The 27,584-nt window shown below is 48.1% G+C and overlaps 1 protein-coding gene across 1 annotated transcript in view; it reads left to right on the forward strand.

Moving 5' to 3' along the window:
- LOC147736631 (glutathione S-transferase P-like) overlaps positions 1 to 27,584 on the forward strand; it is a 166,423-nt gene that overhangs the window by 5,468 nt on the left and 133,371 nt on the right. Inside the window, exon 2 of the mRNA XM_086953395.1 lies at positions 24,742 to 24,777. Within this exon, the coding sequence (XP_086809521.1) occupies positions 24,742 to 24,777 (36 nt within the window). The remainder of the gene's footprint in view (positions 1 to 24,741; positions 24,778 to 27,584) is intronic.

Below are 27,584 nucleotides of genomic sequence, written 5' to 3' on the forward strand. Positions count from 1 at the left end.
TATTTATCTTTAGATGCAGATAAGTTGTAGCTGATAGTTGCATACATGCCCAAATGTAGGGTCATTGATTCGGGTTCCAGATCAGGAAAGATCAGGAGGTTTTGTGAGTACAGTGTTCCTTATAAAGAAAAAGGACAACGGATGTCGTCCTGTTGTAAATTTAAGGGAGTTGAACAATTTCCTGATCTATAGCCATTTCAAGATGGAGGGATCCATCTGTTGAGGGACATTTCACAGTCAGGAGATTGGTTATTGAAGTTAGACCTCAAGCACGCACACTTTACAATACCCATGGACAGGAACAGTGTCCATGGGGAAACTGTGTTTCTGATGGATACGTGTCCGATACCAGTTCCTTTGTCTCCCCTTCGAGCTGTCCTAGGCTCTGTGATGTTGGTGCTGCATCCTGTAGTGGCATTTCTCAGACTGAGAGGAGTGTGGCTAATTATTTATTTGGATGACATTTTGATAATGTTGCAGGACAGGTTAGAACTTTGAGAACATTTGGCTTGGCCAAACGAGTTACTGGATAGCATAGGCTTCATAGTGACGTTTCTCTTGGGTGCGTAGAAGGAGATTCTTTTGTTGAGGTATTGAGGTTCGGTGTTATGGAGGGATTTGTAGGCTTGAGTGAGCAGCTTGAAGGTCACTCTCTTTTTGACGGGGAGCCAGTGGAGGTCTCGTAGGTGCTGTGTGATGTCGTCTTGTCGTGGGATGCCGAGGACGAGTCTAGCTGCGGCATTCTGGATGGTCTGGATTTCGAGGAGTAGAGATTTGTTGATTCCGGCATGGAGGACATTGCTGTAGTCCAGTCTGCTGGTTATGTGATGCCTGGGTAATGGCCTTTCTGGATTCAGGGGGCTCTTGCAGAGAGACAAGCCGAGAATCCCGAAGGTATTAATACACGTGGAAGATACGGTGTTGACCTGTCGGTTCATGGTGAGGGAGTAGTCAAGTATGGTGCCGAGATTGCAGGCATGGTTCTTGGGTGTGGGAGGATTGCCAAGGGGGGTAGGCCACCAGGTTTTGTCCCACACAGAGGGGATGGATCCGAGGACTAGGACTTCGGTTTTCTCTGAACTGAGCTTCAGGCAGTTGTTGCTCATCCAGGATGCAGTGTCCTCCATTCCGTCCTGGAAACTGTGTCTGGTGATGTCGGGGTCCTTGGTGAGGGAGAGGATGAGTCGGATGTCGTCAGCTTAGTATACTATGCTGAGTCCGTGCTTTCTGATGATGGTAGCGAGGGGGCCATGTACATGTTGAAGAGCGTGGGACTGAGTGATGATCCTTGGGGTACTCCGCAGCTGATCTCTGTGGGTTCAGAGAGAAAGGGTGGAAGTCTAAATCTTTGAGTTTGGCTGGTGAGAAGGAAGCGGATCCAGTCTCGGGCAGTTCCCTCTATGCCTGCGGTTAGTGTGCAGTGGGAGACGGTGTCGAAGGCTGCTGAGTCTTGGTAGAGCAGAGTGTGGATGTCATCTGTGGTGGCTAGAAGGGCGGTCTCGGTACAGTGGTTGCTGCGGAATCTGGATTGGGAAGTGTTGAGGATCAAATTGGATTCTTTGAAGTTCATGAGCTGGTTGTTGACGATCTTCTTAGTGACTTTGGCTGTGAAGGGGAAGAGAGAGATAGGTCTGTAGTTCTTGAGGTACGTTGGGTCTTCGGAGGGCTTCTTGAGGAGGGGCTTGACTTCTGTGTGTTTTCAGGCGTCAGGGAACATGCCTGTTTCGAGGGTGCAGTTGATAGTACGTCGTAGTTCGGGTGCTATGGTGGAGACCGCTCTGTGGAAGATGTGCGACGGGCACGGGTCGGTGGAGCTCCTGAATGTATGCTCCTCATGATCTTTGCGGTATCTTCTGTAGTGACAGGGGTCCAGGCGGTGATGCTAGGTTGGGTAGAGTTGCCGCTGCTGGGGGTAGTGTTGGTGCCTTGGTTCCGTTCATCAAAGTTGTGGAAGAGCATCCTGATATTGTGTAAGCATGGGCGAAATTTGAGAATTCGCGGTTCGCGAATTCGTGCGAAAGCGAACTCGCAATACGCAAAATCCGCGAATTCGAGCGAATTTGCTTTTTTTGCCCGTTTGCGAGGGTTTTTGCCAGTTCGCAAGGGTTTTTTACAAGTTCGGGAACGCGAACTTACTTGTGCAGTCGCAACGGTCGCGACCATGTTGTTTCTACTTGTCCAGTCTGTTTGCGACCCTGTGGTTCATCGCAGCCGCCCTCCGGTTCATCACTGCCACCCTCTGCTTCACCAATGCCACCCACTGGTTTGCCACTGCCACTCTCTGGTTCATCACTGCCACCCTCTGGTTCATTACTGCCACCCTCTGGTTCACCACTGCCACCCTCTGGATCACCACTGCCACCCTCTGGATCATCACTGCCACCCTCTGGTTCATCACTGCCACCCTCTGGTTCAAGGCTGCTACCCTCTGGTTGATCACTGCCATCCTCTGGTTCATCCTGCCACCCTCTGGTTCATCACTGCAACCCTCTGGTTCTGCAATGCCACCCTCTGGTTCACCAGTGCCACCCTCTGGTTGATCACTGCCACCCTCTGGTTGATCACTGCCACCCTCTGGTTCAAGACTGCCACCCTCTGGTTGATCACTGCCATCCTCTGGTTCATCACAGCACCCTCTGGTTCACCACTGCCACCCTCTGGATCATCACTGCCACCCTCTGGTTCATCCCTTCCACCCTCTGGTTCATCACTGCCACCCTCTGGTTCATCACTGCCACCCTCTGGTTCATCACTGCCACCCTCTGGTTCATCTCTGCCACCCTCTGGTTCATCACTGCCACCCTCTGGTTCATCACAGCACACTCTGGTTCACCACTGTAGATTATGGGGGGAAAGCACACCTGCCCAGCCTCAACTGAGATGAATTAATTTGGGGCTGGTTAATGTGCCACTGAATTTGAGCTTTAAGTCTGGCACTTGCTTCCTTAGCTGCAAGTACTTCCTGTTGCAGTTTAATTTTTTTTACAGGAGCATTGTGCCATACTTGTAAGTATTCTCTGATCCTGCTTTGAGGGTCAGAGCATGGTCAGAGAATAGTTGCAAGTAGGTAACTGAACTTTGGAGGGGCCCCTCAGGAAGCACTACAGGGAATGGTTACAAATTAGCTTGAACTTTTGCACCTGCTAAGTGCTTTCAGTTTTGCAAAATTAGTTTTTGTGCAATTTCGCGAGATTCGCGGGGCGCGAATGCGTGCTAAATCGAACTCGCAATCAGAAAATTCATGCAAATTAGCGGATCGTTTTTTTTGCGTGTTCGCGGGGTTATGTTGCGTCTTCGCAAGCCGCTTCCAGCACACCGACCGCAAAGTTACCCATGCAGTCGTACATGGGTGCGGCCATCTTGTTCGCGTTGCGTATTTCTGGTTCCGGGCGCTATTGGCAATCTCACGTTGTGTGCGGCGAGCTATTACGATTTCGCCTGTGTTTTTGTGTGCTCGCGGGGAACTTATCGCGCGAACTTACCCACGCGGTCCTCTATGGGTGCGGCCATCTTGTTTTTTATTCATTGCTAGGGTTTTTGGGCATGCTACCTTTCGATCCATCTTACATCTTTGTAATCCTATGTTTTTCTGAACTTTTTTTGCTTTTATTTGCTTCTTATCTATCTCTACAATTTCCTACATCTATATTTTGTGTTTTTTTACTTTTTGTTACTTTATTACCTACTTTATTTCTTTCGCTCTTTCTCTTACTTTTTTTTCACACCTCTTCTTCTTTCCTTTTCTTTGTGCCCAAGACCATGGCAAAGGGAGCCGACAAGGGCAAGGGGAAGGGCCCAGCACCCCGTACCCAGCTCCCTGGCGGGCGTTTGAGGGGGGAGCTAGTCCAGGCCAGGGAGATCTTCTCTGCGGTGGAGGTGGTCGCCTCAATGGTGTTTGTGCAAGTCCACCTCCCTAAGACCGTGGCAGCAAGTGGGCGGATTGCTTCCGGTTACGGCCTCCGGGAGCATCGCCAGTGTGGGAGAAGGTGTGGCGGCGCATGTGGAAGGAGTCTGGGGTCCGGCGCACCTACCAGCAAGTGACGCACCAGTGGACTGACATCCTGGACCGGGAGCATGATAAGCTCGGCCTGCTAGGATTGGAGATCTCTGGCCTTGGTAAGTAGCTATTTAATAACGACTTTTTTTTCTTTTGCTCTGTTATATTGCTAATCTATTTCTTTCCTGAAGAGTACGAATGCTGCTGATTCGATTACATTGCAGGTAAATTAATCTTTAAATAGCTTCTGTCATTGCAGGTGCTCGCCTGGTTATTGGCGTTGCTACTCTGCTTACTTGTTTGCAACTTTTTAGTCATTTGAGAGCATTACTGCGTAATGCTAGAGACAGTAGACTCAAGTCTAGTCCTTCTTTGTACTCCTGCTGCTGCCACTTTGAAGAGATAGTGGTGGATTGATACGTTGAGTATATTATTTATTACTTGTTTAGGACATTTGTTAGTGGTCTGCAATCATGATGACGGACTGTGTCTGTCACGCGAAGTCTCGTGCTGCTGAGTGATGGCAGTCGTACTAGAACCTTTTTGTTGTTGGTAAATGTAAATGTAAATTGATACTTGTATAGCGCACTACTCACCCGCAAGGGTCTCAAGGCGCTTGTACGAATACCGCTGTGGAACCCATCCGGCTTTCCCTGTGAGGCGTCCACTCCTGGGCACCCCCAAGGTGGAGGCCAGTCATCCTTAGCGTTGTGGGGCCGTTGTGGAGATTAAGCAAGCTATTGCCCAGAGTTGCAGAGTGGGACTCCATGATTGGAATAGGCACCGAGGCGAGAATTATCAGGTCCGTGGAATTTTGAGCCCAAGACCCGCCGAGGCGGGGAATTGAACCCTGGTCCCGGGTTAGACCTCTGCATCAGGGTCTGCCGCTCTAATCATTGAGCCACACTTCTCCACCTGGTTGGTGTAGTTAGTGAATTACATAACTTTCCTAATAGACGGTCTGCGAATCCTGCAATACTCTACTACTATCCTCCTAGTTGACCAGATCAGATGCAATTGTTGTTAATTTGTTTCCCCGACATAATTTTAGATTGTGTTCAAAGAAATCAAATATTTCCCAAAAAACAATCATCCATGTTGTGTTTCTTTATTTCATGTTCACCAGAAGCTCGCAGGGGCAAGGCGGCGAGGGCGACTGAAACTCCGGTGGAAGAAGGTGGACAGGATCAGTCCCTTGCAGGCTCTTCTGCTGGCCCCAGTAAGTTGTTTTATTGTTATATTAATACTTATACTTCCCTAACTTTTACAGCTCCTATTCATTACACACTGTTTCCTAATAATTCTATGTTTTACAAAATAGTCTTTGATCTTCTTCTAATGTAGACTTCTTTTTATATTCTTATCCTGCCGCTACCATCACTTCTACTGTTTACGATTATGAGTCAGTCTGTGTAGGTAGCTAAGCTTGCCAAGTCGGCAAACGGTGTGAAACAAAACTCTGATCCAGCGATAGCTCTAGGCACTGAGTGCAGTCCTCTGGGTTGCACAGATACCTGTTGTATCAATTACGTTTGGATCTTGGTCCTAATTGGAGGTTTAGGTTCTTCCTCCTATCTGGGGCACCGTCAAAATAGTGGTTAGAAATTATAAATAACGTCAAACACGCCAGTTGTGGATCGACAATCAAAAAACCTGGTCCGTTATCTTCAAAATGTTATACTGTGTTTGCTACTTGCTGGTGTTACTGATGCTGGTGTTACTGAGTGTCAACTTTCTGTTGAATTATTTTGACTTTATGTTAAAGACTATTGGCTACAGTATTTTTCTTTCTTTCTTCATAGATGCTACTCCAAAAAAGCTCACCCGCAAGGAAATGGGTGGCCTGGCCAAGCCTCGTAAGCTGGAGGCTATTTGTGCCGAGTATCGGCGGTTGTGGGCTCGGGAGCATGAGGACACATCAACATCAACCAGTACATCCTCCTCCACTGCCCCCGGGTCCACCAGCCACAAGCCTCCAGCAAAACAAAGCCGTGGCCCGACAGCCTCCCGCCGCCGCTGCATAGCAGCAAAAACAACAGCTGCCCCCCCCCCAGAGCCTGGATGGCACGTGTGCGCCGCCTCCGAAAGTGAGTGGACTACCTGGAGTGGTTGGGTGAAAAACATCAGCGCCAGCTCCGGGACCTCCGCAAAGACCTGCGGGACGTGCAGCACCAGCTGTCCACACTACGCCACCGGAGGAAGTGACTGTCCCTTGCCCCTTTTTTAAAGACTGTTAGGGGTGGGAATTGGGTTTTTGGGAAAGGGGACTTTTTGATTTTTGGACATTGGTTTGGTTAGTGCGGGGGGTGAGTTGGGGTAATTTATTTTATTTTTGTGACAACAACATCCATAATTTATATTTCTTAGTAATTATATTTTTCATACCAAAACACAGTATACGCGCTCATATTATTTTGTGTGGGGGTTGGCGGTGGTTACTGGACGTTTGGTTTTTCAAACTTACCAGCATGAATGAAACATCTTGTCCTGGTATGTTCCAAAATGCAAGTAAATGTAAATGTAAATGTATAGGCATTTATATAGCGCACTACTTACCCGTAGGGTCCCAGGGCGCTTCGACCACTGCGAAACCCTTCCTGGCTTCCCTGAGAGATGGTCCCTATTGGGTATCTCCAGGGTGAGACCAGGCATCCCCGGCGGTCTGGTGGGGCTGTTAGTGAAGATGAGGCAAGCTAATGCCCAGAGTTGCCGAGTGTGATCGCTGATCAGAGTGGGCACCGAGGCGAGAGAATTATCGAGCCCGCTGACCCTGGTCCAGAAACCTGCCGCGCCGGGAATCGAACCCCGGTCCCGGGCCGTCCTCTGCTCTCGGGTCTGCCGCCTCTAACCAGTGAGCCACACTACTTCACTGCTCTCGGGTCTGCCGCCTCTAACCAGTGAGCCACACTACTTCAAGTAACCGAGTTAGTCAATTCAGTAGCCCTACTACTGTACTTTACTAGTAGTACTGTCAGTCTCTGCTCTCCTCCCAACTTAGTCCTAGCCAATTATTCAACTACCTCTCCAATATGCTTATCTTACCTGTGATTCGTGAATCACGGTTGGTGAATAAGGTTGGTTGTTGACTTGAATCCTCGACGGATGCAATATCATTGTTGTGCTGGTAGCAGTAGTGGTACACACTGGCAGTATCACCATATGAAAAAAAGGAAATGAAACATTGAGGGGGCTGAGCGTAGCATTAGAAACAGTACATTAGATAGTACGGTAGAGAACAGTGCCCTAAATTGTAGCCTAAACAGTGTTAAATTAATGTAAATATAAGTAGTAGTTGCGTGGAGTTGGAATGCTATAAGAAATTAGGCAAAGGACACGTCATCAACGTAACATAAGCATTAAGCATTTGATTGTTCACGTCGTGTAGGAGGAGGATGTTCTTATCAATCCACGGTGGCGCACATGAACTTCTGATTGTAATGATTTTGGCTGCTTTGACCTTATCCTCCCCAGCAAGTGTGTGGAATTTATTGTTGTTGTCAGTCACACCACAATGAAATACCACACAGCCCAGTGGAAGAGGGTTAGGGTTTGAAAATTGGATGGGAATGGGTTTTTTTGTGAAAGTTTGGTAGAGAGGAAAAAATCACAGCATGGACAGTCAAACAACAAATGAAGAGAAACAAAGCTTTGGATTTGAAGATATAGATAAATATTTAAAGGGACATAAAGGAAGTGCACTACTGCATGCCAGAAGTTGTTTACTAAATGGATGGTTAGGTTACTGCAAAGTAGCACTACTACTTACTGCAACTTACTAGTAACTACGAAGAAACACGTTGAGAGTACAGGGCTGCAGTCATTACGCAATTTCACTTGCCTCTCTGCCCTCAGAGAGAATAAACACTTTGAACATTAAATTACTGTTAAACATAGCAAAAACATAGCAAATTTAGAAGCAGAGAGCAAAGAAATGCACAGTCACACTCATAGAAGTTCCCAGCAATAACATTACTTAAAAGATAAGTAGAAAAGAATGGATACTGTTACTGTATGTTGTTGTACTTGTCCTGTTGAATTTAGGAAGTTGTATGCATCAAGCCATTCCTCTTATTTGCGGTACTCCTCCGTTCCATCTGACGCTCCGTCGATTAATGTTGGTGACCAGAAGACATCCTGTCCACTACCTGTCTGGCAAATGCTGAAATGCGAGTCCCTAATGTGAAGCCTGACTTCATCCTTTTTTCCATTGCACAGGGTGAAAGCCGCCCTGTAAATGTTGAGGCAAAAACAGGAAGTGATATTAAAACACCTCTGAGAAAAAAATATAAGGTACAGTGTAGTGCAAAAAGTCACACTTTCAGTTTCAGAATCAACAGTACAATAGGGCGTACTCTGAGTCTCCTTTTGAAGGATAAATAAGTATGGGCAAATTTTGCGGATCTTTCCCCTCAAGCTAGGTGTAGTGTAAACTGCGATTTTAGAACAAAATTAGACCTTCCCAACAGTGCTCCCAGACCCTTAAACACAGACGCTAAAATGTAGAATACCCCCAATCAGACCACAAAAAACGTGCAATACTGCTACCTGTCTGAGGCCTTGTGGAAAATGGTGACAAAACGTACTTTGAAAGTAAAGTAGGCCCAAATCTCCCCTTTCCCACCATGGATTTTCTTCAAACCACTTCCAACTAAAATTAGACATTTCTCGACAAGTGCTCCAAGAGTAGACCCCAGAACCCAGTTGGCAAAATCTCGAACACCCCCAAACACATGCAATACTGATAACCCTAACAAGCCCTAAGTTAAAAATAGTGTCAAACGCTTTCTTCAACTAGGCCCTAACTCCCCTTTGCCACCATGGATTTTCGTCAAACCTCTTGCAATCAAAAGTTTCCATACCCAGCGTTGCTCCAAGACCCCAAAACCCACCCACAAACACCAGGAACCCCCCCAAACAGCCCCCCGAAAACGCTAAAGTGAGCAAAATGCATGAAAATGGAAAACCTTTTTCACCTTCGATTTTCTCCAATCCACTTTTATCCGGTTTTAGACCTTCACAGCAATGCCCCCAGACCCGTCAACCCAGGCAGAAACAAGTTTAACCCCCCCAAACTGCCAAAAAGGAAAAATGGAAAAATGGGCACTACGTCAAATTTTTGCATATTTCCCAGATCACTCCGTGCGCGATCTGCAGCTAGGCCCTAACTCCCCCTTGCCACCATGGATTTTCGGCAAACCTCTTGCAATCAAAAGTATTCATACCCAGCATTGCTCCAAGACCCCAAAACCCTCCCACAAACACCAGGAACCCCCCCAAACAGCCCCCCAAAAACGCTAAAGTGAGCGAAATGCCTGAAAATGGAAAAACTTTTTCACCTCCGATTTTCTCCAAACCACTTTTATCCGGTATTAGACCTTCACAGCAATGCCCTCAGACCCGTCAACCCAGGCGGAAACAAGTTTAACCCCCCCAAACAGCCAAAAAGCAAAACCGCAAAAAGTGAGACTTGGCACATTTGGGGCCTACCTGGAATTCAGTCCAAATGCGCTGTGCAGCTAGGCCCTAACTCCCCTTTTCCACCATGGATTTCCTGAAAAACAAATGCAATCAACATTAGACTGTGCCAGCTGTGCTCCCAGACCCCAAAACCCACCCACAAAAACCTGGAAGCCCCCCAAACAGCGCCCCAAACACAGGCAAGTGAGCAAAAACGTTAAAACTTTTTGGGCATGGATTTGGTCCAAAACACTTGATTCCGATATTAAACCTTCCGAGCTATGCCCCCAGACCCCTGCAGCCACCCACCAAAAAGCAGAACACCCCCAAACAGGCAAAAAGCAAAAATGGGCCTACCTTCAATTCAGTCCAAATATGCTCTGGAGCTAGGCCCTAACTTCCCCTTTCCACCATGGATTTCCTGAAAAACAAATGCAATCAACATTAGACTGTGCCAGCAGTGCTCCCAGACCCAAAAACCCACCGACAAAAACCTGGATGCCCCCCAAACAGCACCCCAAAGACAGGCAATTGAGCAAAAACGCTAAAACTTTTTCGCCATGGATTTGGTCCAAAACACTTGATTCTGATATTAGACCTTCCGAGCTATGCCTCCAGACACCTGCAGCCACCCGCCAAAAATCAGAACACACCCAAACAGGCAAAAAGCAACAAGCATTGGAAATGCAATAGGTCTCGCATTAGAAAAGTTGGAGCTATTGGTCTTGTAAATGATTTTTTTTAATTTATGTGTTGTTTTTGAAAATAGCTAAATTAATAGCTTTGTCATTTACAATGCCAAGAGTTATAACTTTTGCAAATGTGACACCTATAGCATTTGTAATGCAACATGTTTTGTATTTACGTGACTTAGATGTATTGATATTACAAATAACAATGGCTTTTAATTTTTGTAAATAATTAATACTTAAATAATTTATTTAATTTTTAATGGGAGTAGCTTAAACGTTTGTAAATAACTTTTGTGAAGATTATGTTCAGTGTATTTTATTGTGCCAAAAATCCAAGAACATTGCATTTGCACCTACACACACACAGAGCCACACACATATAGATGTGGTGGTGGTGGATCTGGGGGATATGGTGGTGGTGGATGTGGTGGTGATGGTGATGGTGGTGGATGTGGGGGTGGATGTGGTGGTGGATGTGGTGGTGGATGTGGTGGTGGTGGTGGATGTGGTGGTGATGTGGTGGATGTGGTGGTTGTGGATGTGGTGAAAGTGGTGGTGGATGTGGTGGTGGAAGTGCTGGTGGTGGGTGTGGTGGATGTGGTGGTGGTGGGACGGTGGTGGATGAGGTTGCGGATGTGCTGGTGGATGTGGTGGTGGATGTGGTGGTGGTGGTGGATGCTGTGGTGGATGCGGTGGATGTGGATGCGGTGGATGTGGTGGTGGTGGATGCGGTGGTGGATGAGGTGGCGGATGTGCTGGTGGATGTGGTGGTGGTGGATGTGGTGGTGGTGGATGCGGTGGTGTATGCGGTGGTGGATGTGGTGGTGGATGTGGATGCGGTGGATGTGGTGGTGGTGGTGGATGTGGTGGTGGTGGATGTGGTGGTGGATGTGGCGGTGGTGGATGTGGTGGTGGTGAATGTGGTGGTGGTGGTGGATGTGGTGGTGGATGCGGTGGTGGTGGATGTGGTGGTGGATGCGGTGGTGGATGTGGCGGTGGATATCATGGTGGATGTGGATGTGATGGTGGATGTGGTGGTGGTGGATGCGTTGGTGGATGTGGTGGTGATGGTGGATGTGGTGGTGGATGTGGTGGTGGTAGATGTGGTGGTGGTGGATGTGGCGGTGGTGGATGTGGTGGTGGTGGATGTGGTGGATGTGGCGGTGGTGGATGTGGTGGTGGGGAGAGAGTGGGCAGGGCTTCAAGTCCATACTCCAATACAGCACACCTTGCATAGCAGTGCATGGGCTGACCAGGCTCGACCTATTAAATGAAATTAGAAGAGAGAAGTACGTTGGGAGTAGATAACAAAGGAGTAAAGGGAAGAAAAGTCGGGAGAAAGAATGATTTACGAAGAAGGAGGGCAACATAATGATTCAAAATTAAAAGTACGGAGGATATGGAATGTGGAGGTGACAGCTGGCAGGAACAAGAGGAAAGTGAGAGATGTCTGTTTCTTTATAAATAACTTTTCGAGCTGTGGATAGAAGCATCACAGAATTTGAGTGAACGCGAACGTTGTCCCATTTTTTCAGCTCTTAGAGCGTGCACTCTTTCTCGACATTAAAGCCTTGCGGACCCTAGTGAGAGTGACTTGTTTTGGGTTTCGTTCAAAGCCACTTTGCCGCTGTCTGCATTGGCTTCACAGTACATATAGCTCAACTTTAACAACTCTGGCTAGTCCCCCAAAAATATGGCTGGTGTGCTGAAGAGTGAAGAAGGTGACGTTGTTCGTGTGCCAGCAGGAGAGGTCCGCAGTTGTGCGTCTCCTCCCTCATCATCTGGCTCCTGGAGGAGGGTTAGCGGCTCTCGTGATGTCCTCAGGCAACTGGAGGAGGGTGGGAAGAAGCCGGGGGGGGAATGAAGGGGGAGGAGAGGCAGGATGTATTTTCAAGCTTAAACAAGGGGCGGAGCGAGGGGGAGGTGTGCTGGGAGAGAGAGTGGGGAGGGGAAGAGCTGCTGGCAGAGCATCCTTGTTATGGGCGATGTGTTGCTGTAAAGTGGATTATAGGCTGATAGACTAAGAGTCGGCAGGCTGGGGAACAGATGCTGCTGGGGAACAGATGAGGGGAGGTGCTGGCGGCTGGGGAGGCAGGTGGCGGAGAGCAAGGGGCGGAGCGGGAAGAGCTGCAGAACAAAATAGTGTGTAACTTTCTTTCTTTACCGAGCAGTTTATGCAATCTCTACAAGTTGCGCTATAAGAATCTGGACAATTTTCCGCATGTCCAGCTGATGCCTGAATTCCGTGCTGTATGCGAGAGTGCTGGGGGGGAGGGGGCGGAGCGGGAAGAGCGTCGTGAGGGGAGAGAGAGTGGGGAGAGGGCGGAGCAGGAAGAGCTGCTCTCAGCAGGCCGTGTCAGTGTGGAATGCTGGCGGCTGGGGAGGCAGGGGGCGGAGAGCAAGGGGCGGAGCGAGGGGGAGGTGTGCTGGGAGAGAGAGTGGGGAGGGGAAGAGCTGCTGGCGGAGCATCCTTGTTATGGGCGCCCTCGGAAACATGCCCCGTTCTGTGAGAGGAATCGGTGTGGAGAGCAGAGGCTTCCGCCAACAGATGGGTAGGAGAGACTCAAAGCTATCGGGTAGGGGCTGTGCTGGAGGCGACTTGCAACCAAAGAAGCCGCACTGTAAGCGGTGATGCATAGGTGTATGACACAAGAGGCAAGCTGCGTCTTGAGCCTCCTTCCGCTCGAGGCAGAACAGACAGTTTCACGGAAGATAAGCAGTGCTAGAGTGCTGGGAGAGAGAGTGGGGAGGGGGCGGAACGGGAGGGGCGTCATGAGGGGAGAGAGAGTGGGGAGAGGGCGGAGCAGGAAGAGCTGCTCTTGGCAGGCTGGGGAACAGATGCTGCTGGGGAACTGATGAGGGGAGGTGCCCTGAAGAAATGCGACACGGCAGGCAGGGGAGGGGGTGGAGCGGGGGTGTGGGAGGAGTGCGGCTGAGGGAAAAGACATGCAAGGCAGGCGGCTGCGGGCATGTGCACGCGCTTTTAATGTCAATGCGCATGCGCATTGAGCTTGAATTTCACGGGCACTGCAAGGAATCGCCATCGACTTGCAAGTTGGTTAAAGTCTGTTTAAGCCCCCATAGTCTCGCAAGCTCAATGCGCATGCGCATTGACAGGCGAGACCTAAAAATGGGCTACCTTCAATTCAGTCCAAATACGCTCTGCAGCTAGGCCCTAACTCCCCTTTTCCACCATGGATTTCCTGAAAAACAAATGCAATCAACATTAGACTGTGCCAGCAGTGCTCCCAGACCCCAAAACCCACCCCAAAAAACCTAAAAGCCCCCCAAACAGCACCCCAAAGACAGGCAAGTGAGCAAAAACGCTAACACTTTTTCACCATGGATTTGCTCCAAAACACTTGATTCCGATATTAGACCTTCCGAGCTATGCTCCCAGACCTCTGCAGCCACCCTAAAAAAAGCAGAACACCCCTAAACAGGAAAAAGCAAAAATGCAAAAACTCATACTTAGAAAGTTTTCAGCCAACCAGTCAACATCGGTCCAAACGCGCTCTGCAGCTAGGCCCTAACTCCTCTTTCCCACCATGGATTTTCTTCACATCACTTCCAATAAAAAATATGCTATCCCAGCATTGCTCCCAGACCCCCACACCCTCCCCCACAAATCTAGAACACCCCCAAACAGCCCCCCAAAAACATGCAATACTGGTATATTCAAAACATGGCAAATTGCGCTGTTCACAAAACATTACTGTTTTTAGCACTTCCACTACTTTGATCCTCTTGAAACTCACCTGGACAGTCACTTGTTCCAGCGATTCACAAGAATCTCAGCAAGGCAAAACAAAATCGAACCACTGCGCTCTCTGAAGAAGAAGAAGAAGAAGAAGAAGAAGGTCTACGACTAGTTTCCACTTAGTTTTCACCCAAACACACGCGCCTGCAAAACACCCAAAAAGGCCAAAATCCTGCCAATTCTGGACCAAAGAACACCAAACCCCCCTAAAACATTGCCAACATCATTAAGAACGAGCCTGCATCGGGCCCGAGCCCTAGAATCAGCGTGAACCATACCAACTTAAACTCAAAAACCCTAGTAAATCGCACTGAACCCTAAACCGTAGAAATGCTTTGTCTGTCGGTGTCAAAGAGCCTAGGTATGCTACATCAGGAGGATGCTTCACTCAGTGGTGCCTGCCTTGACCGTCTGCATGACCCTGATGCAAGCCTGAGCCAGAAATCTGTTCCGCTCAAGAATTTGCGATTTTTCTGTACTTTCGCGAGATTTGCGAAATACCGAAAAACAGCAAATTTTGCAAACATAACGGATGTTTGGCCCAAGCTTGAGGCAGTGCCATGCAGAGGGTCAAGGCAGGCACCACTGAGTGAGGCAACCTGATGTAGCATACCTAGGCTCTTTGTCAGACAGACAAAGCATATCTAAGTGTATGCAGCAAGCCACATAGCCCTAATTTTACATGAACTGCTGTCTGGAGTGGACTCTGCCTGGCATAACAACAACAGTACACTGCCTCGCCCTCGACCAAAACATACCACGAAAAGACAGACATGTAGTCCTGCTGTAGTAGTTGTTGTAGACTGGTTTACCTGTTTGCCACTCACAAATTGGCCATAGTTCTTCCGTAAATCGACGCTGATGATCCATCCATCCCAGTGAGTGACTGTAAAGAAAAAATATATATTATTTCATCAATCATCATGGTATATTGGCAAGTGAGTCCGCTCCAAGGACATTTTGCATATTTTGTGAAATGCAATATAGTGGCCCCTGAATTTGAAGTACAATTTTAATTAAACAAGGTAAAAAAAAAGAGTAGTTGACATGAGTTACAATTACTGCGTGAAAGATTAAATAATAACTAAGACAAGACATATGAATCATCATTTCATGCACAAAAAACAAACAGCAATTGGTTTCATCAGAGCCAGACAGCCATTCCTGGCCAGTGCATGCCATCTTCTCAATTATTCATCACCTGTTCTACTTTTTGTCCGCATCTTGTTTGGAAAGTGAGGGCCCACAGGGCAGCCTCTCTTGTCAATATCAAATGTAACTCTGTCAGCAATCAGCAAGCATGTAGTCAGTCAGTAATTTCAGTCCCACTTGAGGGGACTCGTCGTAATCCATCCATCTGCCTTGATGGAAATGGACAGGGGGAGTCTGGAAGAGGAGTATAAAGGAGTATGATTGGGTTGTGAACTTGTGAACCTCAGGAATGCAGACTGCGGCACCTTCAAATCAATAAGGAATATGAGATGAAGACAGTGCTGCTGATGGACTTGTTGTGATTAGGCGATTAGAGTTTTGTTGTGGTAAAAGTTGCAAAACAAAGAAAGACACACAGGAATAAAAGTGAATAAGGATGAAAAAAAGGAAGTCATTTTCAGGGCTCGGTGTCAGGGAAGTAGAGCTCGTCCTCCAACTCCATGAATTGAGATGGGAGTAGGTCAGGTAACAGAGAAGAACTTTCGTCACCTAAGTTGGTGTCCTCTTCTTCCTGCGTGCATTCACGTACTTTGTAATCTGGTGGAATCAAGTGCTTTATTCATCTTGATCAGTGTTAAACTCTTCACATTTTTGGATGAGAGGCGGGTCCTTTTTGAAGTTACAATGGCACCAGCAGCACTGAAAACACGTTCAGAAGACACGCTTGCGAGTGGGCAAGACAAATAATTTATAGCAAGGTTGGTGATCAGTGGCCATAGAGCCATTTTCCTGTACCAATACAGCAATGGGTTTGTATTAAAAAAAAGACCTGTGTTGGCTCATCCAGATAGGCCTGCACCATCAACTCAAGGTTCTCCACGGTTGCTCCACTTTGCGTACCATCTGTGGCCTTATCAGCACTGAAACGAACAAACCCTTGATGAGTTAGCCAATCCGCTTCTGACAATATTATGGGTGGGCCTGGTGCAGGTAAGGATGATGATAGGGTTGCTGCTGGTGTCGTTAATGGCTAGGAGGGAAAGTTACTCCCTTCCCCCACAGATTCAGTAGTGGAACTTGACGCTGGATCGCCTGCTGATTCAGTTGGACTTCTGACGGCTCCTTGAATTTTCTGCCGATCTTTTTCGAACTGACTGGCTGACACAGCTATCCAATGTTTGTACTTTGAAACATCTGCCTCATCAAAAGGAATAAATACTTTGCTGTCCACTGCCTTTTTGTACCGTGGATCCAGAATAGTGGCACAAATGTAATGTTGTTCTGTATGTATCTTTTGAAGCCTTTCATTGGCAACTAGGCGGCTTAATAAGTTCTCCGCCAACAGATATGCAGCTTGCTTTCCACCATCATCTCTCAACGGTGAAGACACCACCTTCAGTTGGAGCTTTAGCATGCGCAACAATGGGATAGCTTTGCTCAAAGAACAGTCCTCCCTGCTGACTTCACGCGTGAAGACCTCAAAAGGACGAAGCATGTCTGTCAGGCTTTTAACTAGCTGCCATTCCTCCAACTCTAGCCTCATGTCATTAATAGCAGAACCTACTGTAAAGATATAGTCATTGATTACCATGCACTGCTCAAACAGACACTCAAGCAGGTAAGGTTGAGTTCCAACGTGTTGCCACCTCCTGGAGAAGTCCTTTGACTGGCACTTTACGTACATGTTGAATGCTCCTCAGCTGCTTCCGGGCTTTAAAAGAATGGCTGAAATGTGTGCAGATTCTTCGGCAGGTAGACAGTAACTTCTTTATTTGGTTTTCAGTTTTCAATAAATCTCGAACAACCAGGTTTATACACTGCGCCAAACACGGCACTCTGAAATATTCACCGTCCTGCATGGCCTTAACTATATTACTGCCATTATCCGTGGAAACATAACCAACTATGCGATTTCTTGGTTGCAGCCATTCAGAGACCTTACTGTTAAACTCATCCAAAATGTTTTTTGCAGTATGAGTTTTCTCCATGGCAAACATGGCTAATGTTGCATGTTTCCGAGTAGCTTGAAAAACTGTGTCCAGGTCAACAACTGCACTTGACTTGTCTCTAACCCCTGCAAAAGACCCTGCAAAAGAGACCCAGTGTGCAGTGATGCACATGTAATCAAGGGCTTGGCAACTGGTCCACATGTCTGTTGTCAAGTGGATAGTGTGACCAGCACTCTTCTGCAAAGCTGCCCCAATCACCTCCAGCACATCTTGATGTAGTGCTGGAACAGCAACTCTGGCAAAATAGGACCGGTTAGATACCTTCCATTTAGGGCAGACTGTTGCCACTAATTCTAAAAACCCCACCCCTTCCACAAAAGAAAAAGGGAGAAGGTCCAGCGCTAGCATTTTAGCCAGCTTCGCGTTATACAGACGTACCATTGGGTGGTTGCGTTCAAATGGCGCCTCTGACCAGAACATTCCGCGAATGGTGGGCTGGATCATTTTACCTGATGATGATGATGATGACGCCTTCAAACCAGTTAGGCCCATTGATGTAGTTTTTTTCGCATTGGTGTCTCTCCAACACTCTTAGTGTGCCACATAGATGTTGCAGGGGTAGCGGGTGTGGGCGATACCAATGCAGTGCTGCTGCCAGTAGAACTGGGTGTACCAGAAAAAATGTCTGTCGCTACTTCACTTCCCCCCTGCACGATCAGATTCTCGTCATCATCAGATGCAATATCAAGGGATACATTTGGATTTGTTTTTCTTTGGCCTTCCTCGATCTTCCTCATGTGTGCTTCCCAAATGATAGTGTGGTGTTGCTTGAGATGACCTCTCTGGCCTCCGGTACCATAGTTGGTACCAAGCTTACCCCGACTAACGAATACTTTACAAATCGAACAAACGACCATGTTTTCCACCTTTGCTCTAACAGTAAAGAAGTCCCAAACTGGGGACTGGTGTTGTCTGCTGAAGGTGGAGGTGCTACTTTGACTTTCAATGCCAGATGAAGTGGAGGATGGGCGTGGCTAAATTCATTTCTGTTGTTCACTTACAGCACCACTACTTGAGGTCGAGCTGGATGGAGGTCCATGCCGGCCCTTCTGACTAAAAAAGATGGAAGCTGTAGGTCGTGTTGGTGTTGTAGTTAACGGTGGTAGTACCAGTGCCACGCCGCCCATATCCCGCTCAGCAGCCGTTCGGGCTAGGGGAAAATGTCTGTCTGCTGCATGCCTGCTGGGGCTGGAGTGATGGCTGTGATGACTGGGTCATCGTCAGACTGTTCATCAGCAGCAGAGACACCACTTCTTGTTCGTCGTCATCAGCCATAAGTCGAAGCTTTGCGGGAGCCTTCCTTTTAGGCTTAGCTACCTTTGTCGACTCATGGCGTGACTTACTCTCAGACTGCATTGGTGGGTTCCAATCAGCAACAAGTTCATCAGAAGGCAGGGGGCTTGAAGAAGAACTTTTAGTAGCCCTCCTTGACCTTTTTCTTGCTGGGGATCTGAAAGGCAATAGATCATCATCAGGAGGAGTGTCTTCCTCGGATGATACCTCCTCTTGAATATCAATTTCCTGATGTGCCCCTACTTCTGGAGGAACAAGCGTTGTAGGCAGTTGTGCCGCTACATGAACCTCTAGTCACACCTATCCATGCACCTGTCCATGCGCCTCTCCTTGCGGCTCTACTTTTGCCTCTCCTTGCGGCTCTCCTTGCGCCTCTCCTTGCGGCTGTACTTGCGCCTCTCCTTGCCCATGTACTTGCGCTTGTACTAGTTCCACCTGTGTTTGTGGCTTTGGTTGTTGAACACTCATCAGCTGAGTTACACCCGGCGTTGATTGGATGGTTCTTTCTTGTGATGAGCCAAGATCACTGGTCGATGGTGATTCAACAACCAAAATGGCTGCCGCAGCAGCACTCATGGTGGTCTTGGACCTAACTTGGCGTGGTGGCACTGAGCCCAATGAAGCGGAGGTGCTGCTTCCAGCTTGGTCCCCGGCAGACACCGCTGCTGCTGCAGGAGTAGTTTTTTTCCCCAAAAAAGCTGTCGGCGGGCACACCAGTCTCCGTGGTAGGTGGTGCCTCTTACTTCTTCTGCTCCTTCTTACTGGCAGTGGCACTATCAACTTTTTTCGCTGAGGCGCTACAGCCAACTTTCTTTGGGGCCATCTTCTTGAGATGTCAGAACATCAGGCCACAGTTGCACGAGTTGCAGAGTTCTCTTGTCTGTGGCCACACGTGACGTCACGTGACGTTGTGCTGCACACACCACTGCAGGACTTCTTCCTGGCACTGGTGTTTCTCTTGTGTACCTAAAAGCAATGGAAGCCAGAGGAACATCAGTTATACACCCCAAAAAGTTGAAAAACACTCAAAAATCACCACAATCCCATGCCATCCATGCCCTCAATGATGTTTAAATTTAATACACCCCAGAGAAAGACTAGGCCCATGCACCACTGAGTACCCCTGGGCATAATGGTTGAAAGCAAGGCAAACTGGGTGCAGGCCTGAGCACACTGCCTGACTTAAAAATGACCCCTTGACCCCCACCACATGGCCAGGCCCTGCCTGTACCAGGCCTAAAAATGGCTCCCACCCACATGGCCAGGCCCCAACAACACCCCAAAAAGTCGAAAAACACTCGAACATCACCATAATCCCATGCCATTAATGCCCTCAATGATGTTTAAATTCAAGACACCTCAGAGAAAGACTAGGCCCATGCACCACTGAGTACCCCTAGGCATAATGGTTGAAAGCAAGGCAAACTGGGTGCAGGCCTGAGCACACTGCCTGGCTTCAAAATGGCCCCTTTACCCCCACCACATGGCCAGGCCCTGCCTGTACCAGGCCTCAAAATGGCCCCCACCCACATGGTCAGGCCCAACAACAACCCAAAATGTCGAAAAACACTCAAATATCACCAAAATCCCATGCCATCCATGCCCTCAATGATGTTTAAATTCAAGACACCCCACAGAAAGACTAGGCCCATGCACCACTCACTACATCAGGGCCTACTGGCTAGTGAGACTTTACAGGCACCCCAAAATTTTTAAAAAATCAATATATAACAGTGAGATAAAATTCCATGACATAAATGAGAATTAAGTTAAAAAACAAATCACAGAAACAGTTGTATCATGCACCCATGACTAACCCTGGGCCTACTGGACACTGTGGCTACCCACCACAATATATATTTTGTTAAAGTTGTGAAAAAAGTTTTAGAACTGTAGTTGCCTCAATTGCAATGCCCCAAACAAACAACACCAACTTACTTGTAAAATCTCAAGTCCAAAAGTGATCCAAAGTCCAAAAAGTCCTCAAATACAAATCCAGCAGCAGTCACAGAAAGTAATCCTTCCAGCTACACAGCCAAATGAAAAGTGACCAGTACATGCACAAAGCACTGGGAGGAGCCTGCTGGACAGGAACAGGAAGTTGGAGACTCTGAGGCACTTCCTTCCTCCCACCCCACCCCAAAAAATGGACTCCTGCACCAAAAAGCACCCAAATGTCAACTCATTTTCACAAGGTTTATGCTTCCTGCGGTGGATTTCTTGTGCAGAATTGCAATTTTTGCAATTTCGGGAACGCGAGCTGTTCAAATCTCCTGCCGGAAGTCAGCTGCGCGCCATCACAGGCCTTTATGACGTACTCGCGTTGTCAAACTCTCGCCGTGCACGCGATAACGTAATTGAGTTCGAAAATCACGCAGCAAGATTGAAAATGGCGCAGCACACGCAAAACCTGGAGAAAAACAACTCGGCGGACTCAGAATCACGGTAAGTTAACGCAGCGCGCGGAATATTGTATTTTTCAAGCGCGACTAAGCAAAATAATTCGTAGCTTGCGAATTTGCGGATTATTGGGTAAATTCGCGGGATTCCCGGATCGCAAAATCGTCAAAAATCTGCAAATTCGCCCGCGAAACGGATTTTACGCCCATACTTAATATTGTGATGGAAGTAGGAGCCCAGTTTGTTGCAGAGGTCCTGGGAGGGAGGGACGTCGGAGTTTTTGTTGAGTGGTTTGGTGAATTCTTATAGGATGCTGAAGAATTCCTCAGAGTGGCGGGAGTTGGAGAGGATTCTGTCCTGGGTGAAATTCCTCTTTGTGGATCTTATGAGTTGGTGGTGTTCTGTCATAGCGGTCTTGTAGGTGGTGTGTGCTTATGAGGTTTTGCTGTTCTTCCATACTTTCTTGAGTCATCTGCTTGTATGCTTGGATTCTCGGAGGTCCGTTGTGAACCAGGTGGCTTTCGTGGTGCGCTGTCTGTTGGAGTTCTGGGGGGGGCGAGAGTGTTTAAGCAGCCGGTGATCTATCTGCGGAGTTTGTTGGCTAAAGAGTTGGCGTTGGTCGTGGTGGGTGGGAGAGCACAGTTGAGGGCGGAGTTGAGGCGCTCTTCCGTGATCTTGCTCCAGTTCCTGCGTGGGGGCATGGTGTAGACTTTTGTGCGGTTGGTTTTGAAAAGGAGATATGGATGCAGTGGTGGCCCATCCAGGAGGGATGCGTAGTGAGGCTGAAGCGAATGTTGTTTTTTCCTGCGAAGATGGGGTCGAGGGTCTGTTCTGCCTTGTGGGTGGGGTGGTGATGAGCTGTTTCAGTCCGATGTTGGCAAGGTTGTCCAGGAGGGCAATGAATTGGCATCGCTGACATTTTCAAGGTCGAAATTTAGGTCTCGGAGCAGTAAGCAGTCTATGGAGGTGAGGGCGTGGAGCGCTATGAGGTCTATGATGGTTGTGGTGAAAGTGGTGTGCAGTCCAGGAGGTCTGTAGGTGAGGGTTCTTCGTAGAGTCATTCTGGTGTTGGTCTGGATCTGGACGTGGAGGTGTTCCATGGGAGACGAGGAGCCATTCGTGCTGGCTGTAGTGAGTCGGAGGGATTTTTTTGTGTACGATGGGGTAGTCCTTCTTCTAGATCTTGTACCCATCGGGGATGGCGATTGCAATGTTGGGTGCAGAGCTGGCATTGGTCCAGGTCTGTGTGAGAAAGGCGATGTCAGCGATAGGTTGTTGAAGAGGTTCCAGATTTCTACAGCGTGTCTGTGTAGGGAGCGTACATTGAGGAGGATGCAGCTCAGGGAATTGGGCTCGCTGGTGTCCGGTGGGTTGGATGTAGCAGTGGGGATCTGGAGGTGGGTTAAGGTGCGGTGGCAGTGTCAGCAGCAGAACTGGCCTTGGATGGTGTTCGGCAGCAACAGCTGGCAGTTGTTGTTTCTTCTGGGGCTGAGTGCGTCGAGGGATGCTGAGTCATATCGGTGGGTGGTTGGAGGACCAGGGTCCCTGGCTCTGGTCACGGTCGGGTCACTGATGGGCACAGTCTGGCTTGTATTTGGCTCGCCAGTGCCTGCCATTAAGTAGGGGTTGGGGGTGGAGAGCAGCTGGGAGGCGGGAAGACTCAGGGGGAGGGGCTTCGGGGGCAGCAGCGGTGGGGAAGGGAGAGAAACCGCAAACGGCAAAGAGAGTGAAAAGAGGCACAAAGAGAGATAAAAAAGGCACAAAAAAGACAGAGAGAGGCACTAAAAGGTACAAGGAGAAAAGAAGGCACAAAAAGGCACAACGATGCACAGACAGACAAAAGGCAGCAGTGCAACAATGGAGCTGCTCAAGGGGGGTGCAGTTTCCTTGACTAAGAGGTCAGAGGTCTTGCTCTATCTAAGAACTGTGAAATATGTAAGTTGTGTGGCATTGGATGGCTTTGAAAATACATATTAGTAGCCCCCGGTCTTGTAATGAAATGGCGATTCTCAAATTAACATTTATAGAGAATCTTCATTTCTTTAAAGGTAGCTTTATCCCACCCTCCTCACCCTTGAGGAGAGGGTATAAGTAATGGTGAGCAGAATAGATGCAAAGAAATATGATGTAATATTGAAGATTGTATCGAATGTTTAATGTTTCTGCATTGACCCTTTTTTATTATCGTATATTAATTTGGAGTTCTATGGTTCCTTTCAGACAATGCTTTGTGAAGTTCGTCAACAGAAGAAGAAGTTATTTTTCTGTTTTATTGCAGCCTAAAAGAGGAGGATGTCTTGTGCTCCAGATATTTATGTATTCTGAACATTCTGTTTGCTTTGTGATGTGTTGATATTCTATAAAGAGCTGTATGTTGGGGCAGAAATAAAAGAGTATTGCATAATGGTAGCCTCAGTTGTCTTTAATGAAATCAAGATTCTCTATGCATGTTAATTTGAGAGTCGTCATTCTCCTCACATCGTTACAGCAAACTACGGTGCAGGCTACAACTTCCTCTCTCATCAGGCGGAGCTCTTCAGATATTTAAGTATATGGTAGAACACCCTACGGCAAAGGCAGGGTGGCGCAGCTAGCAGAGTGCACAGTGGGTGAAAAGAATGTGACCAATGTGATTAAAACGAACTCCAAAGTAGGTGTGCAACTTTATTCTTGTCGGCCTGGGTCGGGAATAAAAAGAGCGAAAAGACACAACAGCAGTGCTGCCCCCGTGAAGACTGGCCTTCAGGGTGTACCCTTGGGCAGTGCCACCACTGTGAAGACTGGCCTTCAGGGTGTACCCTTGGGCAGTGCTGATCCTGTGAAGACCGGCCTTCAGGGTGTACCCTTGGGCAGTGCTGCCCCTGTGAAGACTGGCCTTCAGGGTGTACCCTTGGGCAGTGCTGATCCTGTGAAGACTGGCCTTCGGGGTGTACCCTTGGGAAGTGCCACCACTGTGAAGACTGGCCTTCAGGGTGTACCCTTGGGCAGTGCCACCACTGTGTAGACTGGCCTTCAGGGTGTACCCTTGGGCAGTGCCACCACTGTGAAGACTGGCCTTCAGGGTGCGCCCTTGGGCAGTGCTGATCCTGTGAAGACTAGCCTTCAGGGTGTGCCCTTGGCAGTGCTGCCCCTGTGAAGACTGGCCTTGAGGGTGTACCCTTGGGCAGTGCTGCCCCTGTGAAGACTGGCCTTCAGGGTGTACCCTTGGGCAGTGCTGCCCCTGTGAAGACTGGCCTTCAGGGTGTACCCTTGGGCAGTGCCACCACTGTGAAGACTGGCCTTCAGGGTGCGCCCTTGGGCAGTGCTGCCCCTGTGAAGACTGGCCTGCAGGGTGCGCCCTTGGGCTGTGCTGCGCCTGTGAAGACTGGCCTGCAGGGTGCGCCCTTGGGCAGTGCTGCACCTGTGAAGACTGGCCTTCAGTGTGTACCCCTGGGCAGTGCTGCCCCTGTGAAGACTGGCCTTCAGGGTGTGCCCTTGGGCCGTGCTGCCCCTGCGAAGCCTGGCCTTCAGGGTGAACCCTTGGGCAGTGCCACCACTGTGAAGACTAGCCTTCAGGGTACGCCCTTGGGCAGTGCTGCCCCTGTGAAGACTGGCCTGCAGGGTGCGCCCTTGGGCAGTGCTGCGCCTGTGAAGACTGGCCTTCCGGCTGTACCCTTGGGCAGTGCTGCCCCTGTGAAGACTGGCCTTCCGGCTGTACCCTTAGGCAGTTCTGCCCCTGTGAAGACTGGCCTTCCGGCTGTACCCTTGGGCAGTGCTGCCCCTGTGAAGACTGGCCTTCGGGGTGTACCCTTGGGCAGTGCTGGCCCTGAGAAGACTGACCTTCTGGATGTACTCTTGGCCAGTGCTGCCCCAGTGAAGACTGGCTACTGGGTGCAGCCTTGGGCAGTGCTGGCTCTCTGATTACTGCCATCAAGTCTTTTGCGCTGTGTTTGTTTATATGTGTACGTTACACACTCTGACGCTCTATTTTCCTTCTTGCAGTGGCACAGTACACCATCACCTACTTCGACCTCCGTGGTAAGTCACCTATTGTTTCCTCTTTCACACAGTACATAGAGAAAGAAGTAGTACTGAAACTTTGCCATGTTTGCCCTCTCTGCCAGGGAAGGGCCCTGCAGCTACTGTGAAGCAGTGCAACTCCATCTATGCTGGGGTTTGCTCTGCATGTCCTCATTAGCTCTACACCGTGACATTGTGTTCCCTCGGGCCAAGGAGTAGGCCTGCTACTATAGAGAGGAGACCTATAAATATACACTATGCTAATTCACCACTAATCTTTGATGGGGTCCAGAGTAGCATGCTACTCGCCAATAAAGCGTTTCAACACCTCATCAGGGTTACAAGCGCTATATAAATGCAAACCTTTTTCCCTTTTCTACCCCTTTCCAACCCTTCTCAATCCAAATAACTGACTAACAAATCCATCACTGAAATTAATTTCACGTTACACTATACTACTTCAACACTAATCCTTATGGCTTCCAGAGTAGCGTGCTATCCCCCCACCTACCCTTCTTTATCCAAATAATTGAATACCATATCCACCACAGAAATTTCTTCATATTTCACTATACTAATTTTCAACACTATTCCTTTATGCTACTTGCCAGAAAAGCGCTTCAACACCCATCAGGGGTAACAGGTGCTATATGAATGCAAACCTTTCTTCCCCTTCTATCCCTCCGCTATCCTTCTCACTCCAAGTGAGAGGCATATCATCAACGAGGCGATAAAAAGCAGCAATAATGTTATCGCCTAATCAGCAAGGTCACGCTATCGCATGAAACCTTGCTTTAGCGCCTGTTTTCTGAACGGCCAGTTTTGCATCTCTAATGAGATGCAAAGTGGGTGTTCCTGTCCTGACCAAACTAGAGATTATCAATGGGCACACTAACCTGCAGTGCGACGAGGAAAGTAGCGATAACAGAGGTTATCGCTACTTTCCTTAAACGCCTGCTTCAAGACTGACTTAGCCATGATATCCTATGTAAGGTGGATATCATGGCTAGGTATGCCTTACCTTATCAGCAAGCTATCGCCAAACTTTGTGAGATTATCGCTGGGTTTCCAGCAATAATTTCACATTTGGCAGTTAGCGCTTCGAATTTTATCGCTTTTGAGATAAGCGTTGCTAATAGCACCCTATCTCAGCGATACAATTCCACGTTACCCCGCGATTATTATCCTAGCGCTAAGTGTGCTTAGCGATGATTATTGCCGGTCCTTGATGATATGCCCCTAACTGACTTATATCCACCACTCAAATTACTTTCATATTTCACCATACTAATTCACCTCTAATCCTTTATGGGTTTCCGGAGTAGCGTCCTTCAACACCCCATCAGGGGTAACAAGCGCTATATAAATACAAACCTTTTTTCCTCCTCTATCCTTCTGAATCCAAATAACTGACTAACCTATTCACAACTTAAAATTTACTTGCATTTTTCACTATACTAATTCAACACTAATCCTCTATGGGTCCCGGAGTAGCGTGCTACTCACCAAAAAAGCACTTCAATGCCTCGTCAGGGATAGTAAGCGCTATATATATTCCAATTACAATACAATTAAAATATTTAATCCTGCGCTGCCCTCTATTCCCAAGAATTTACAAGCATGCTATTGTTAGAACCTGCATTTTCTGGTTGGCTGAAGGGATTCCCCAGCCAGGCAGAGCCTACCACTCATGTCAAGGGTGGCTGATTACACTCACTGTATAACCTGTGGCCACCCTTTGGCAGCTTAACACTGAGCCATCAGGCTGTCCTCCGAGGCAATGTGTAAAGCAAAGACACAGCAGTCACACACGAAAAATACACTGAGCGTCACAAAAAAGGATTAACACAGGATGGATGTATATGACATTTATATTCAACACACATAGTTAATCATTATGACCTGACCATCACATACTTTTGGGCATGAACACATTTGGAAATATTACTACCCGTACTAGGTCCACTTGTATCGTTATGACATCAATAGTAGGCACACTGTGGAAAATGACTAATCTAACTGCCCCACCCCACTAGAGAGAGAGCACCCTTATGTGATGCAACACATTATCCACTCCAGACCCACCCTAACAACCCTGATAATACAGTCCCACACAATATGAGGGGAAACCCCGGATCACAACGATGTCAAAGATGTGTAAGTACTTGAAAATAGAACAAGTTTTAGCAGCACCACGACACGGAGCCATGTGGGTAAACTCAATGTTAAAGGTATGGTGCTTTGGCATGAAATCAGCATATAAAGTAGCATCGCCGGCCAGTGTCGTGAAGGACAGGCGGTCCGTGATCTGTCCCTCCCACTTACACACTCTCCCTCTGCACTGCTACACGATTGACAGGTACCAGCCCGGTCCGCACGGAGCACACTCACACTAATGCGGTGCTACTGGTACCCAGCATGTCATTGGATAACTCCCTGCAGACTCCGTGGCCCCTGTCTCCCTCCACTCTCTAGTTCACCCCGATTGTCTTATACCCCCGGAGGGAAGATAACCAACCCTGTACTGTCCACTCTCTATGGTCATTGAGTAAATCTACAGTTATGTTGTGGTCCGCTCTCTATGGCCTTTGAGTAAATCTACAGTTATGCCCTTGAGTAAATCCATAGCTTTGTCCCGGTCTGCTCTCTATGACCTTTGAGCAAATCTACAGGTATGTCCTGATCTGCCCTACATTGCAGCTAAGTCAGGCCCTCACCAACCAAGAAAAAAAGCAAAGGTAAACATCAACATTTCTACATGGTTCCCAATGCTGGGGCTGAAGGTGTTTTCAAGTACTAATCACTTAAAATCATTTAAATCAGCA

Source organism: Lissotriton vulgaris, chromosome 1_2 (genome assembly GCF_964263255.1).
Source record: "Lissotriton vulgaris chromosome 1_2, aLisVul1.2, whole genome shotgun sequence".
Classification (NCBI taxonomy): Eukaryota; Metazoa; Chordata; class Amphibia; order Caudata; family Salamandridae; genus Lissotriton; species Lissotriton vulgaris.